Here is a 15,964-nt window from a genome sequence, read left to right as displayed (position 1 = left end):
CGTGTTTTTTTTTGTTTTGGTTGGGTTTTTGTGTGTGTGTTTGGTGGTCTGGTTTTGTTTTGCCCCCTCCCAAGTGTATCATGCAGCCTCCCTCCATCATTTCTGTTAAGAACACATACTTCAGTACCCAAAGGAAAATTAAATTGAGATAGTTGCATTGTAAGCTCTTTTAGAGAATGCTATTACAATTATGCAGAATTCTGAACATAGCTCAAAAATAGAAAAATACCTGCTTCTATGTATTCTTCTTTTCATTCCCCATCTTGTTTTCATTAGAGGTGAAGTTTCTCTACGAATTTTTTAAATCTTCAAGATAACATTTTAGGCTAGCTATACTAAGACTTGGGGCTGAATTTTGCACACCTCTAGATGAAATGTCTTTTTCCACATGCCCAGTTTCGGTCTCCCTTCTCCACTCCTGAGCTGCTCACAGCAGGAATAGAATCTGCACTCCCACAGGCCAAAATCATTGTATTATATTGAAAAAAGTTAAGCCTCTTTATTCAGTCTAGGGGTTCTCAGGAGTTTTAACATCATCAGTTGTAAGCGTATTACGTGACATCAACCCATCCCATCTCACCCTGGATGGGCGCTCCCATGACTCTGAACTCATGTTCTTTATTTATCTCTGTCCTAAATCTGTTTGGGTACTTGGGAGAGGAGTTCTGGTCAAAACACACACACGCCCTATCACTGAAGTGAAAGGAGGCTGCTTTCAGCCTATGCCACTTCTTCCCCTTTCCCAGCAGCTTCCCATGTTCCACTCCTACACCCCTCTCTACGCAGCTATCTAGGTTCACCCTCATCCCACTAGCTTCAGTTTCTACTCCCAGATTTCAGCTAGCTATAAGCAAGGCAAATAACTGGCACTACAGCCACCCTGCTGAGGTAAAGCTGTTTCCCACAGCCCATCAGTTTGCTGATGTGACAGGGCTGCCCAAGGCATAAGTGTCATATTTGGCAGGTCTGAAGAAGAAAAGATGACTATAACTCACACCTCCCTAAGGAACCTGGGCTCTTTATTCAGATAGCCTGTCTGCTGCCAAGACCTCAGCAATATTTGAAAACTGACATTAGCCCAAGAATTTGAATTATATTAGACAGCCACACATAAGGTGTGGGAGGACTGTCAAGAGAGAAAGGGAAGCAAAGGGAAGCCATAACGAAACCACCTGATACCTTCTGTTACATGAAGAATGTTTGTTTATATTTCAAGCATCTATTTCAGTACTCCTAAACACAGGAAGCCTACCTATTCCAGGGCACAAACTAAAAATAGAGGCCAGGGACACATTTTGTGCAAGGCTCATCACGATTAGAGATGATATGTTCCTTGAAATAACATCAAGAAGTTCAAAGGTTCTGCAACCTTATCAGAGGCTAGCATCTGTTACACTTAACATGGAAACTGATCTGAAGACTAAGCTTGCCTACAAAAGAATTTATTCCCACACTATTCTTAATATTTTGTGTGGAACTATAAACAAAAATATGTATCATTTACTGTAGTTAGATCAGGCACAATGTATTCTCTGTCAATATGTGTTCATTTCTCCTAGTATAAATATCAAATTCCTCTTTACAAATGGTCCACATACAATTGACAAATCAGGAAGAAAAACTCCCATCCAAACAGTGAATACGCTTCAGTCCTTCCTATTTAGAAGTTAGCCTCCCCAAATAGTAAATGCGCTTATTCATCTTTAAGGTTAACTTTACTTTAGTTTATCTGTAACTAGTCTTCAAGGTTCTGTGGCGAGGCTAATATTCTGTTTCCTAGTGAAAAATCTGCGATTTGCATCACCACCAATACACTCCAAGCCTGGCCAATTCCATTTCCATGTCCATTTTTTAGCTTTTCTGAAGAGACAGTTGAGAAACTATAGATATTTTTTTAAATTGTTTCAGATTGTACCTTCCCAATAAGAAAAAAGACCTCAATTTGGCTTTATTAACTAGTGAATATTCATCAGCTAGAGATTCACTGCTACTTTAATACAGCACAAATCCTATATTACTGCAGCACAAACAACTCATAAAAGCATGTTGAGGTACCCTAGCTGCTTAACCATTAGCATTGTAGGGGACAAAAGAGACGTACCAATAGTGAGATCGTGTACTGGTTGAAACCGCTTGTCTGTGAACTGTAACAATAAACATGATTTCCCAACACCTAAAAAAAGAAAACAAAGAAATTTTAAGCAAAATTTAAAAAAATGTTAAGAACCAATAAATATTAATTTGAGCAAATGGTATGCATTGTTTAAAATTCATTACCAGAACTTGAGATACTAGGTTTCATCTACTTTGCATGGTAACTTCATAACAGAAGAGCTTTTGAAGTTACAGAAACATTAAAGTCAAAGCAGTTATCTTCAAAAATTCAACAAAAATGGTTCTTTAGAAAAAGTAGTTCTAACTTTAAAATTAGGCAGAAAAAGAGTTTCCTAACAGACCTTTACAGTATCATTCCATATCCTCTCTTCACAGTAACTACAGGTCTTGCTGTTCCTCACAACCCTACTTCTGCTTCCCCTTCAGTACTCTCAGCTTTCTTTCAAGCTACCTGGATCCTCAATAGCACTTCACTCCCATCCATCTCAATTTATCAGTTGAGAAAACAACAGTTCATAAATGGCTGCTTACAACCACTATGTGCTATTTCCCACTGGTTCCCAATAGGCAGACAATAAACAAAGAACATATACATTGTCTCCCTCAGATGTCCTGATTTCAGACCCAAACCGGTTAACTACTTCACATTACATAAGACACTGGTCAGCAAAAGGGCAACTCCTTCTGTTCAGGAAATCACAGAAAAGTAAAAGTTAATGCAGTCAATAGAAATGCTCAAGCTACCTACGTTTGTAAAAATAACACTTCTTACAGTTTATTTTTCCTTGTTCTCTTAACTTGGAAGGGCCATTCTTCCCATTCTGCTCAGCCAAATTTCCTATTTTCCGACTTTGAAAACTTAACAGTCATACATTGGGCTTACGCACATTTAAACTCTGAACTATATAACATAACATACAATACTGTAGCATCCAAGTTCCCACTGTATCTATCCAGGAAGATCAGGCTGTTTTAGCCACATACTAGAGGGTCAGCAACAGCTGATCAGAAGTGACATATCTGGTAATGAAACACAGCAAACAAAGGGATAAGGAAAAGAACCACACTGCAAGACATAAGAGACGCATACAGTGACGTTGATCTTTCTTCTACCAAATTCAGCATTCTCAAAGTTTTTTAGCATGGTTTAAAAAGCACAGTCTATACAATCATAATCAGTGCCCACCTGTCATTTTGGTCTTAAAAGCTAAGCACAGTGGCCAGTTTCAATGAAATCTAACAGAAATAGGAGACTTGCAATTATTTCCTCACAGAAGTATTTGTGACAAATTGAAGAGACTGAGCTTAATATCCCAAGCAATGCAGCAATTCCAGTAGCCTAAGCCAGATGTTGGTGCTGCTGTCCCTACTCTTTTCCCTACATCATGTTTGTGCCCCTTTCTCCATATTGCTTCAGAACTCATCTAACTAAGCCATTTCAGTTGTCTGCTGGGCTAGCACACTAACCTGACAAGAAGAGTGACAAAGCAAAATAAATGGCTCAATGCAGGGTCAGAGAAGCATGAGAGTTAGTTCAAATGAGGGAAGAGAAATGCAGCAGCCAGCAGATCAACAGCTTATAGTGACAAGGAATGACAGCCCAAAGCAAAGTTTGTAGCATTAGCCTTAACAGATCTCTCTTCTGTAGCTCCTCTGGCTTATGATAGCAAGCTGTCAGAACACAAGCAACTTGGAAGCAAGTGTAGACTTTAACAAAATTAGGACAGGCAGAGTATTGGAGCTGTAAGACCAGATAATGCAAATCTCTAAGGAACCTTAAAATTATTAAAAATTCTTCTACTGAGAGAACACAGTTCACATATACAGGTAACTTTTATGTCACCACGAAAATATGGCTACCCTGTCACAGAACATAATTACAAAAAACACCCCTATAATTCACACCAGAAACAGAATGCAGAATACCTTTCACCATTTACCTTACACAGTGATTTCAGTATCTTTGGATAAGCCAGAACCTCAAAACTACCCAATATTTCCGCAAAAATGTTATAGCACTAGAAAAATGTTTCAAAACCTAACCAAAGCGACACTTAATTAGGTGTCCCAGTACCAGTTCTTAAGTGTGAATCTGATATTTCTTCTTCTTGTATGGCTGGTGACCAGCTTGGTTCAGGAGAACAAGCATACACTAGCATCAGCCCAGCAAAGATGACAGAGAAGCACAGCTCCTTTGACACAAGCTCTGCCTCAAACTGGCACAAGATGACTGCACTTCTACTTACTTCAATGTAGCAGGCGTTTTCAGAGCAGATTGCAGACTGATGGGTTCATACACAAAACCAGAAGAAATTTTCTGTCTAGTGCCATTGCTGCTACTTCAGAACCTTCCGGCAAAAAAACATCTGGAAGTCCCTAAGTTTTGTACTGTTGTTGACTGAAAAAGGGGTTCAAAAACTTGCAAACAAAGCTGCAGTGTCTGTGAAGTTTAGGTTATAATCAATTTTAGATAGTACTTATCAACTTTTTACTGCCTACATTTAATAGTAATACTTCATTTTAATTTTATAGTTTTAAGACATTGCAAGTTTGTAACCAGGAAGTGCTACAAGAATAGCTTGTGGCCCATTCATTTCCAGAGCCTGAGCAGACTGTGCTAGCACAAACACAGCCAGGAACCTGTATTGGGAAAAGGAGCTGTTTATGAACTCCTGAGCAGCTTACCACCTTGTGACATAAACAGATGCTGCAAAGATCAATTAACAGCTGCATGGTAACTAATTCCAGGGCATACAAATGGTTTAAAGTCACTGCACTGGTTAACTCTAAGAGCAAATTGGCTGTTTACCACATTTCTCATTCACTTAGCACTGTAAATCTTATACCTGAAATGAGGCAGACACTCTCGGAAAAGTAGTTAAGTACATCCTACAATAGTCAATTGTAAGATACAAAAGGAAGAGAATGAGTTATTTATTAACTCATTCTCCATTTTACTACCACAATTACTTTAATATAGCTTCAGATAAACTAACCCTAGAGAAAAAAAGAAACAACTCAGTATCTTAAACTAAGAAATGAGCAGAGATTAGATACACTTCACCAACAAACACAGTAAACAAAAGCTCTTGCTTAGAAACAAATTAAAACAACGGGTTATGTGCTCATAGGGGAGCAGCGTGCTTCTTCGCAAGTGCCTGTTCTAGGATCCATCCCTTCATCACTTCTTAATACCCAGTGATGGGAAGCAGAACTTGTGCTACAATAGTTTTACCTTCCAGCTCTGAATTCCAAACTATCAGCCTGAGCTGATTCTCCAAATTCCTCTGCCTCCTTCAACAGCTTCCTCTTTATCTGGGTGCTGCTCTGCAGCCAGTTTCTATAGACAAAGGGTTGCCAGAGCTTTGTCCACCTTGGCCCAACACCTCCCTTCCTTATATCAACATTAGTGTTCATTTCACTGCTCACCAAGCCAGAACAGCTCAGTGGCAAATCTCACCACTCCCTTCTCACTCATACGGTTATACAGTGAGCTAAACCAAGAAATTGATCCAGCATAAAACTACAGTCACCCAAAACACTAGTATGTGCATGAGACTAGGGCTACGAAATATATGGCAAAGTGAAGGGTTGTTCTTTTCAGTAGCAGGATGCACTCATGACAGCTAAAAAAGCAGCTCTGGAATCACAGCACTGGTAAGGATACAGCTGAGCCAGTTAAATGGCCTCTGCTAAGAAAGCTGACTTTCTTCCTTCTCCCCTTCGAGCTCATGTCACCCCATGTGAACAGCGCAAGGAAAGTTCAGTGGTCAGTGGCAAAGTCAGAGGTGCACTACTCTCAACATGAGGAAAACTTTCAGATTTTTCCTACCACTAGATGAAACTCATCTACTGTCAGAATACAGCCAAAAGAAAAGGCTCCACAACAATTTAAACCAATCTAACCAACTGCTACAGTCTTGTTCCCTCCACTGATGTCTGTATGCCTTAAAAAGCTGATCTAGCTCAAAACTAGAAATGCCTCAAAAAGGAAGGGGCAAAGAGGCTACAATAATTTCCTTACTTGTTCACATAAGCACCACTATAGCCAAAGAAAGGTGGCAGAAGAACTGCAGTAGTAGCCATCCCAACCTGGGTATTGAAAGTGAAACATGAAGACAAATATCTTTAGTTAATCTGCTAGCTGCCTCACTCTTACCCACACAGTGCCACCTCCTTCCTCAGAATAGCTCTTACACTTTACTGACCACACCTGCTATTTGTTTGGTATTGTTTTTTAAATCACCTTTGTGAGCTGAACTAACTCGCTGAAGGATCAGACAAGTGCTGATGCTGACAGCTACAAAGCAGAAGTTCACAGCTGAGACAAGGAGTGGTAACCAGGTCCACCCACTTGGGCAGCAGATAAACATTGGATTAACTCAGCCATTTCACATAACTGTATTTTTATTGTTGTTTCTCCACAAGACAGGGTGATCAATCAGCTCAACATACAGGGAGATTAAGAATTACTCCACCTTTGGTATCTTGCTCTCACTGATCCTCTTAGGTCCAGTTTGCTCCCTTGAAAATACTCCAGACCTTGGAAAGCACCTCCCCAGGCCAACTCAGCTGATTCAGCCACCAAGTAAAAAGTTAACCCCAAAAGTAGGTAGCTTTCTACTGCATTAGCAGGTTGATTCAGGTCACGGTAGACTATCAAAGTCACCACAAGGCAAAGGGAGCAAGCCTTCCTCCTTTTACATGTAATCAACTATGTCAACTTGGATGCCGACGAAACCAAAGCCCCAGTAACAACTGAACAGAAACAAGCTTCCTGTTCTCTTACCCCCTTTAGAAAACAAAGACAGAATCTTTAAATAGGCTAAGGACAGTCTCAAACAACGGACAAGTCTCAACACAGATTTTAAAACCAACTCAGATTTAAAACAGGTAATTAAATAGTACAAACGTTACAAGATACATACCTCTAACCTGGCTTATGAACTACTTCTAGTTCTGTCTAGTGGTCTGCACAGCTTCCAGATGTTTTGTAAGCCCTTTTTTTATCACAAGCCACAGCTCATTCTCTCTCTCTCCCTTCCCTCCAACCACAGCATCTTTATGCAATTCAGCAAAGTGCAATATTACTGCATCACAGGCCTAAGCATAACGACACATTAACCTAAAACAAAGATTTTTCTTAACCTCTTTTTGGCCAGTTAACTGTTAGTCACAACCTTGTCACCAAATTGGAACATTAATTTAAATTAATAGGAGGGACAAACTACAAGGTTCCAAACTGCCAGTTACGGAGCAAAGGAACTTCACATATCAATTACAGCATGGACAAGAAGTGAAGAAAAATAACCTCCAAAATCCTTCATGATGACTCTAAGTTTATGAAAAATAATGTCATAAAAATGGCTTTTAAACACTTTTCAAATATGATTCAGCTTCAATACTTAAACAAATAAATACTGCCATGAATTATTCACAACAGTGTATCTGAAGCCAATGATGTAAGTTTTTCTTTCTACATAAAAATTAGTGCAGACCTACAAACTGAGAGAACCTGTTCATCTTTATCACATTTCATTTAGTATGGCAATACTCAACTGCTAACTCCATGCAAAATTTAACTACATGAGCCTGTAGAAAATGTCTTCATGTCCTGGATGATCACAAGAGACTTAAAAATCTGCCAGCCATTCATAATAAAAGGGTTTTAGTTGAGGTTGGGGGAAGGATTTTCTTTATTTTAACTAAAGGTTAGAATTAATGAGGGCACACAGTAATAGTTTCGTGAAACCATTTGTATGGGCATCTACCTAGAGTTTGTTATTTTTAGTTACCATCTAAGAAGTATGCATGCAACACCTAGTATCTGCTCTTTTAGCGATCAAAGTATCATTGAAAGGGTCCCAAAGCGAGACATAAATAGCTCAGATCAGTACTCTGGTTTTCAGTACAAACAAGTTCTCAAACTACTATGGGGTGTTAACAACAGCTCTAGTGAGATGAAAACCTGTTCAGTTATGAAGTATTGTTACATACTCATAGGAAATAAGGGCAAGAGGGTCTGGTCAGGCACATTGCTAGCTAATAACAGCTGCTGTTCCAGAACAAAGTGAACTGACGCTAGAAACATTTCACAAGGGGCACTGAAAAATAAAGCCAATTCAATTGCTTAATTTCAACATTTGAGAATCTCCTAGACAAGTGAAATGGGTGACTAGACAGCTTACTTTACTCTAGAGAGTAAGGAAAATTAGATCACCAAGCAATTATACTTTCTCTCATCATCTTCTCCTAATAAGAACAACTTTGAGATATTGTTGGTTTATAACCAGCAACTATCTGCTGAAATTAAAAGGCAACTCTAAGTTCACTATGCAAGAAGCTCTGAGAGTTGCTGAACTAACACATTAAAGAAAAGCAGAAGACAGACCTGCTCATGGAATATGCAGCAACACTGATCACAAAGAGACATTTAGATGGGATACAACTGACAAGTTATGCTGGGGGCAAGAAATCTGACCATTGCAAAATAGTTATTTCAGGTATGCTAAAGTTCAGTAGCATTCTCTGGTAGAATCTAGCAAAAATACTCTAATATAAGAAAATACCGTTTAATGCATATTAAATATTCTGGGGAAAAAAAAAAAGCACACACACAAAATACAACAGCAACAAAAACCACAAAACAAAACTAAAACCAAACAAAAAAAACCCAACGCAAACCAAAAAGCAAACAGCTCTAGTCTTTACAGAAATCTCACATATCATTCCCAATTTATTCCCAAGTGGTACACTGCTAGTAAGAAAAACATTTAAGCAGAAGATTTCACCATCAGACAAAAAAACTTTTAAGAAAAAAAAAAAAAAATGACAGACTTTCAGTCACGAACTGCAAAACCAGGCAATACTTGTGTGCTAAGAGTATTCACCCTGGCTCAGAACAAAGCCCATCTCAACTGATAGATGTGCAAGGAAGAATGGATAAACACACCAACTCTTACCAGCAATCAACATTAAATGGATACTATCAATGACCAAAGCAAAGGTCTCGGAGTCCTAAGCTGAATGCACCACCTATGCTTCTAAATGCATGTGCAAACTCCTACAATGTTTTGGAAATATCCATATCAAAATATTTTTCCTCATTAACTCTCACAGCAGTCAGTATTCCATAATACTTGCATTTTTCTCTTAAAAATACCTACTCCATGAAATTGTACAGCAACTGTGCTATTGATACAATGTAAAAACTATGCAGACTTACAACAACGTTCGGTAGCTGAAAGACAGCCATGCCATTTCAGGTCATCACCATAACAGAAAACTAGCTAGATGTTAAAAGAGATCTGGCCACATAGAAAACAAAAAAAAAACCAAAACAACAACCTTTTTTAAAAAATATATTAAAATGTAACAACCAGAACAGAATCAATCCAATGTTCATAAAGCTACTGTACCTGAAGTACTAGCAAAAGAAAGTCACTGAATGTCGGTGACCAATGAAGCAAGAAATGCAAGGGGAAAAATGCTGTTGAGCAAAAAGCAGCCTTGCATGGGCAGTTTCCGTGGCTGTCATTTTAAGAGACTGAGATCATACTGAATTCCTGTGATTAAGCAGATGAAAGTATGTGGAAATCACAATCCAGAGAAGACACATGCAGGTTTCTTGTATAACTGCAGGGGTTTTTCGTTGGTTTGTTCATGGCTCACATAACCCACTTGGTTTTGTAGTAGTGAAAATAAAGAGGAACTAAATGTTAACATCTGTCTTCAGCTGATGCTGTCTTACTTTTCTCCTACAGTTTGTTTACAACTAATTGCTGAGTCACCAGGCAGCTGATCCATTTCCAAAGACTCTCAATCAAGTCCCAGAGACAAATTTCTTGATCCCTATGAAAAATCACATGGCCTCCAAGGCCACTGGCATATCCTCACTGGTTGGAATACTGTGGCAGACAGCCACTGGAACTAAAAAGGACAGTCCCAACCCACTCTTAATTTCCATCAGCAGAGCTGTGAGCTCAGTCGCCTTCGTCTGAGGAACAGTAGAAAGACCTAAACCACCACAGTCATTTTGGCAACAAACAACTGTGCACAACATAAATTGGCTCTTCAGTACTAGCTATATTGGAATACTTAAAAGGCTCATAGGAGATCTAAATAAAAGCAAAACCAGCTTACTGCTATCGGCATATTTAATTTACTTCAAGAATGATTGCTGCAGTATTCTTAATTAGCTTTCTGTAGCAACTCTGAATAAAAGCCACAGGAATTTAAAAACAAAGCAACAAACAAACAAACAAACAAACCAACCCAAACCAGGGAACTGTTTTCCTCTCTGTGATTCCCTTCTCTATCTCACTTTTCCCCAACTTGGCTCTTAAGCAGCTTAAACAACTTCAGAAGTGACACACACATATTCTGTATTTCACATTTCAAGGAACTGAAATGCCAAAGTGCAACACATACCATGACACTGAGGATATTTGATTGTAAAATTTTAATCAATGTGGGATCAATGTACCAAACTAATTGTTTTCCGCTGTATATACCACTTTAACGATCACAGTTTTTAGAGATACACCAGAACTGGCCACCTGTTCTGAAGCACTATCATTCTGAATTCTGCACTACCATTCTGCATCCTCCTGGGCAGACAAACCCCTTCTTACTTCTCCTGAATCTGCTCAGGTAATCTCCTGTCCCCTAGTTTAATGAACTGTCACTCACCTAAATACTCAAGAAAAATCAGAATTTGCACTTATCATCTACAGCCTAATGCTTCCAACATGGTCACTGTAGCTGTGATATACTTCCTAACATTCATCTGTAATACAGCTGCTACTGCAGTAGTCTAAAAATGCTTTCAGAGTTTAAATGTAGGTTCAAAAAAAGATAAAATCACATAGTAGTTGCATCCAGTGTATTTAACGACCTCATGTGTAATGCAACTGTAGTGCGTAATTACATTCTAGCAACAAATATTTTTGTTCATAGGTATGAAGAACAATTATGCAAGTATCCATGGAATAGCATTTAAAATTACAGCTGTGTCATCAAACTTAATAGAGAAGGCATTTATTTAGGTATGAGAAAAACAACAAGACAGAGGCACAATGCACACGGGCACAATAGTTACCTGTGTTAGTTACCTTGTTCTGACAATAGTTTGATGAAAGTATGCTACTCATGTCCAAACTATGCTGAGGATGCTTAGAATATATTGGCAAAGGGGCTGCAAAGAGCAGTTCCTATCAGCACATGGTTATGCCTGCAGCATTCGTAAGCATTATTATTTGTTACATAGCAGCCAATGACAACTACAATAGAGCAAGTTTCTAAAGAGTGGCAAGTAAATGGGTGAAGAAGGGAAGAGACTATAGAAGCAACCTGAAGCATCTCAGAAAGCTAGTCAGAAGATAATTTTAAAATAGTCCCAGTAAATTAGAAGGAAAGAGCCATGGATTTTAATCTTCCTTTGACAGCATGTCTTGACAAAGTTTGCTATAGCCCCTCCAGCCGGGGTTGGAAAGGGCATCCTTGAGGCCTGAGCTGAAGGCACCTCACAGGAGTAGCCTTGGTTTCACCACAAAACAGCGGGACGGCATGCAGCATCTCTCAGGTCTCACTGCTGCAGGGATGCAAACAAGGGGCACTCCCCAGGTACAAGTTTCGCAGTGGCAGCGCCTTCACCCTTCCCCCGCCAGGCTCAGATGCCGCAGGCAGGGGCGTGACACAGCCCGACTTGCCCCGCGGCCTGTCAGCCAGGCCTGGAGGCGGCTGTCGGGCTTCCAGGCCTGGTGCAGGGCCCGCGGCCGCCGGGCGCAGAGCGGCCGAGAGGCAGGCCGAGGGCCCGGGCGGGGCCCAGCGCAGAGGCGGGGGGAGCCTCCTGTTCGCGCAGAGCCACCACGTCGACGACGCCAGCACTGCGGAAATGGGAGCGGAGAGCCCGGCCTGGCTCCCCGCTCCGCCCGCCCCCCGCTCCCGGGGCGGCCCCTCCGCGCCGTCCCCGCCGCTCACCTGTGTCCCCGATGATGATATACTTGAAGAGATAAGCGTAGGCCATGGCCGCCCGCTCCCCGCCGCTCCGGCTCCCGCTGGCTCCTTCGTGACGCGCGCGCTCTCCCCCCGCCCCCGCTGTCAGGGCTCGCGCTGCGGAGAGGTTGAAACGGTTAACGGCCACCGGGCGGCGGCCCACTCGCGCTGGGCGCCTCCGCGGCCACCACTCGCTCTCTCCTACCTCCGCCCCTGTCACCGGGGGGCTGCGCTCGGTCGCTGGTTGCCCTACCGCCGCTCCCCGAGGCGCCGGGGAAAGGCAGACGCGGCGACGGGAAGAACGGGCGGCGAGAACAATAACAGGCGCCGAGCGGGCCCGGACCCTCCGGCAACGTCACGCACCCACCTCCTCGCTCCGCCCCGCCCCCGACCCGGAAGTGCTGAGGCAGCCGCGGGCGGGGGCGCGCGGTCGCCTCCCGCCGTCGTGGGGGCGGGGCTCCGGCGCTGGCCCCGCCCAGCCGGCCGGAGGGCTGAGGGGGGCGGCGGCCCGTGGTCCTTGGAGCGGGCGTTGGGGGGTTGGGTGGCCGGATCCCGCTCTCTCGCCCGCACTGACGGGTGTCGGAACCGCTGCGTGTCACTTGTCTTGGTGGGAGGAATAAGCGGCAGGGTGCGCCCGTCCCGGGGGCCGGGCTCTCCTCCAGGGGGTGTCGCGTCTGCGGGGGCGGTGGCGTCGTCTCCCTGGGTGACTCCCGAGCGGCTTCGCCGGGGGGAGAACGTCGCCTTGTGCGGGGAGACAGCGAAAAGGAGATTGGTGGCAGCCGGGCCTTCGGTAGGGGCTGCAGATCCCGGTTCGCCCCAGGGGGAGCGGTGCTGCGGTACGAGGCTGGGTGGCGGTTGGCGGACAAACACCCAGCGCGGCTGTTTGAAGCAGTTATGGCGTTTCTGGCCGAGACGTTACAGGAGAAGACGCTTGGTCTAAGGCTGCTAAGCCACCTCTGAGCTGAAGAAGACTTTTAGCTTAAGCATACCAGCGAGCAATTCTGTATGGGCTTGTTTTCATCACTTATCAAACTTGAGTTCATTTGTTTTCCCTTCTGTTTCTCTTTGGGCCCCTCAGTTCCAGAAAGACAGGGAACTGCTTGAGAGAGTCCAGCACAGAGCAACAAAGATGATTAAGGGAGTGGAGCATCTCCCTTATGAGGAAAGGCTGAGGGAGCTGGGGCTCTTTAGCTTGGAGGAGACTGAGGGGTGACCTCTTTAACGTTTATGTAGAGGGTGAGTGTCACACGGATGGAATCAGACTCTTCTCGGTGACAACCAATGATAAGACAAGGGGCAGTGAGTATAAACTGGGACACAGGAGGTTCCTTTTGAATTTGAGAAGAAACTTCTTCACAGCGAGGGTGATGGAGCGCTGGAACAGCCTGCCCAGGGGGGTTGTGGAGTCTCCTTCTCGGGAGACATTCAAAACACATCTGGACGCCTTCCTGTGTAATCTCATCTAGGTGTTCCTGCTCCGACAGGGGGATTGGACTAGACGATCTTTCAAGGTCCCTTCCAATCCCAAACATTCTGTGATTCTGTGTGATTTTGTCTTTCCTCATCAAACTGGAAGTGATGAACCGGGGACGTAGCCTCAGTTCGCAGCTGCAGTTCAGGACTCTATGATTAGCAATCACACAGGACTGGCGCATTGGTAGGAGCTTCAAGGACTTCCTTAGCCCAAGCTGCTTCACAACGTGCCCTGTGTGCCCAGACCTTTGGCCCTGCAGCAGCCAAAGGTGGCTGGGATCATGGGTTGGTTCCACACCAAGGCTACACCAGATGCCTGCAATGGTAATGTGATAGGACACTTCAGGCAGGTGCTGAGGCTGATATTGCTTTGGGGTGCCCTACAGCTCAGTGGTTTGTTGACTGCTAGTTGGTGGGGCTGTTGAAGAGCCATTGTCATTTTCTTCATATGAGCTCACGGGTCTGCCTTTCTGGCTGTACCAGTCTGGTAGCTTTTAAATGTATAAAGATTTTTTTGTTTGTGGTGCGTCAGGTCAGCAAGTTGAACAACATCGACTCACACTGCTTCTAACATGTGCATCTAACTTACTTATAAAAACCTTCAATAAAGCTGATCATGCAGTATACCAAATTCTGTTTCCGTATTTCATTACTTTTCTGTCAGATTTCCCTGTAACTCCAAAATAAGTTTTTTCTTTTATTTTCCTCTTCCCTGTGGACAGACAAAAGAAATGATTAATATAAAGGGAAAGGAGCTCTTTTATGTATTATAAAATCATATCTGCCTTTTCCACATGAAAAATCACCTTCTTTTGTCAGCCATTTTTCTCCTCATTTTTCTCTCCTCTGTACTTCTTCTTTCTCAATGTTATTTGTAAAGTGTGGACTCCAAAATAGCACTTCTCCTGTGTCTATATCCAGCCTCATCACCTCAAAACAAAGCTGTATGAGTATCTCGAGTCTTGCTCCTTTTGGAATGTGATGATTTTGGTTTTCCCCTTTTTTTTTTCCTGACCAGCGTCTGAATTTTCCTTTTCGTCCTAGATCCCTATTCTAGAAGGTTACTACCCGAATACATCTATCCATTTGGTATCTCCCTATTAAGCAATTTTTTCCCGTTGCTAAATTCCAGTAACTTTGATCAGGGCCACTCAGTTTGTCAAACATATTTGATTTTTTTCTTGTCATTCTGTCGCAGCCATTTTGTTACCTAGGTTGGTGATGAAAATAGGTATTGCCTGGACAGGACAGAGCATTGGAAAACAGCATGTGAAAATTTACCTTCCTTTAAACCAATCAATCCCCCTTTATTTTATTTATTTATTTATTTTTTTAACCATACTGATTTATTGCATTTCAATTGTTTTTAAGAATGTCATGTAAGGAATGTCAAAAGCCTTCCTGATGTCAAGATATGTCATACCCATTTTTTTCTTTCATACCATGTTTTTCATCAGAGAAGGAAAATAGGGTTGGTTTGATCATAGTTTATTCTTGAGAAATCAATCTTGTCTGTTTGCAAGTTACTTTTTGCAACCTGTTTAACATTATTAATTGAAACTTTTTTCTCTTTTAAGCCAGTCCTATTGTGTAACACAGCCTCTGTCAGCCAGTATTTGAGCAAATCTAAAGCATCAGCTCTCTTGGAAATGCAGATTTTGCCTTCACCAGAAGACATGAAGCAAACAAAACAGGGTGGAAAAACTAAAGCTTCTTTTGGAATCTACTTTCCACATGGAAGAAAGTGACTTCCCCATTATTTTTATGTACAAGAAGTGAAGATTCATTAATCAATTTTTTAAAATTATTTTTTTGTTAATTAGCAATTCCCTTCCAGAGTGAGTTTTCTCAGAAAAACAAGTTTTTACCTTGTTTCCTATGAAAGTTAGGCTTATGCTTCCATGCACCCGTGTGTGTAGGGGTCTCCCTCTATGTTCCGTATCCTAATAATTATCATGAAAACTGGTATCGTAATGGATTAACCTACTTTGGTTGAAGGAAAAGCTAAAGTTGTGGTTGGCTGTGAAATCCGATCAAGAATTCTCCCTAAAACGAGTCTTTTTGAGTGCTCCCTCTACAGGCAGGAACTTCAGTGGGCCTTCAGTCACTTCCCATGGGTTTGTGGGACCCCAGCCACAGCAAACCAAGCTGCAGAACACCAGGCCATAAGAAGAGAAGACCTCATCCAGTGTAGATAAAGGTTGCTGCTAACAGAGGTGAGGCAGCTCTGCCCCCAGCAACCTGCTCCTCAGCCCCACAGTGTTCTGCCACTCAGTCATCTGCCGAATTGAGGAATTGGAGTGGCTAAGCTTTAATTTTTCCATATTAGTTTTCAGGCAAATTGATTCTGGGTCCCACAGCCACACCAACAAACTATAAT

At 42.4% G+C, this 15,964-nt stretch overlaps 1 protein-coding gene across 2 annotated transcripts in view; it reads right to left on the bottom strand.

The window, feature by feature from the left end:
- RAB2A (RAB2A, member RAS oncogene family) overlaps positions 1-12,566 on the bottom strand; it is a 42,157-nt gene extending 29,591 nt beyond the window's left edge. The window contains exons 1-3 of one of the 2 annotated variants that reach the window (XM_065053632.1): positions 12,317-12,566; positions 12,097-12,228; positions 2,102-2,173 (exon numbers count right to left, since the gene is read on the bottom strand). In XM_065053632.1, the coding sequence (XP_064909704.1) occupies positions 2,102-2,173; positions 12,097-12,142 (118 nt within the window). In that variant the 5' untranslated portion in view covers positions 12,143-12,228; positions 12,317-12,566. Of the gene's footprint in view, positions 1-2,101; positions 2,174-12,096 lie in introns of both variants that reach the window. The other variant, XM_065053633.1, reaches the window with a different exon arrangement.
- Between the last annotated feature and the right edge of the window lie 3,398 nt (positions 12,567-15,964).

The sequence above is a fragment of the Columba livia genome, chromosome 2, assembly GCF_036013475.1.
Source record: "Columba livia isolate bColLiv1 breed racing homer chromosome 2, bColLiv1.pat.W.v2, whole genome shotgun sequence".
Lineage (NCBI taxonomy): Eukaryota > Metazoa > Chordata > Aves > Columbiformes > Columbidae > Columba > Columba livia.
This window is presented reverse-complemented; position numbering and strand designations above follow the sequence as displayed.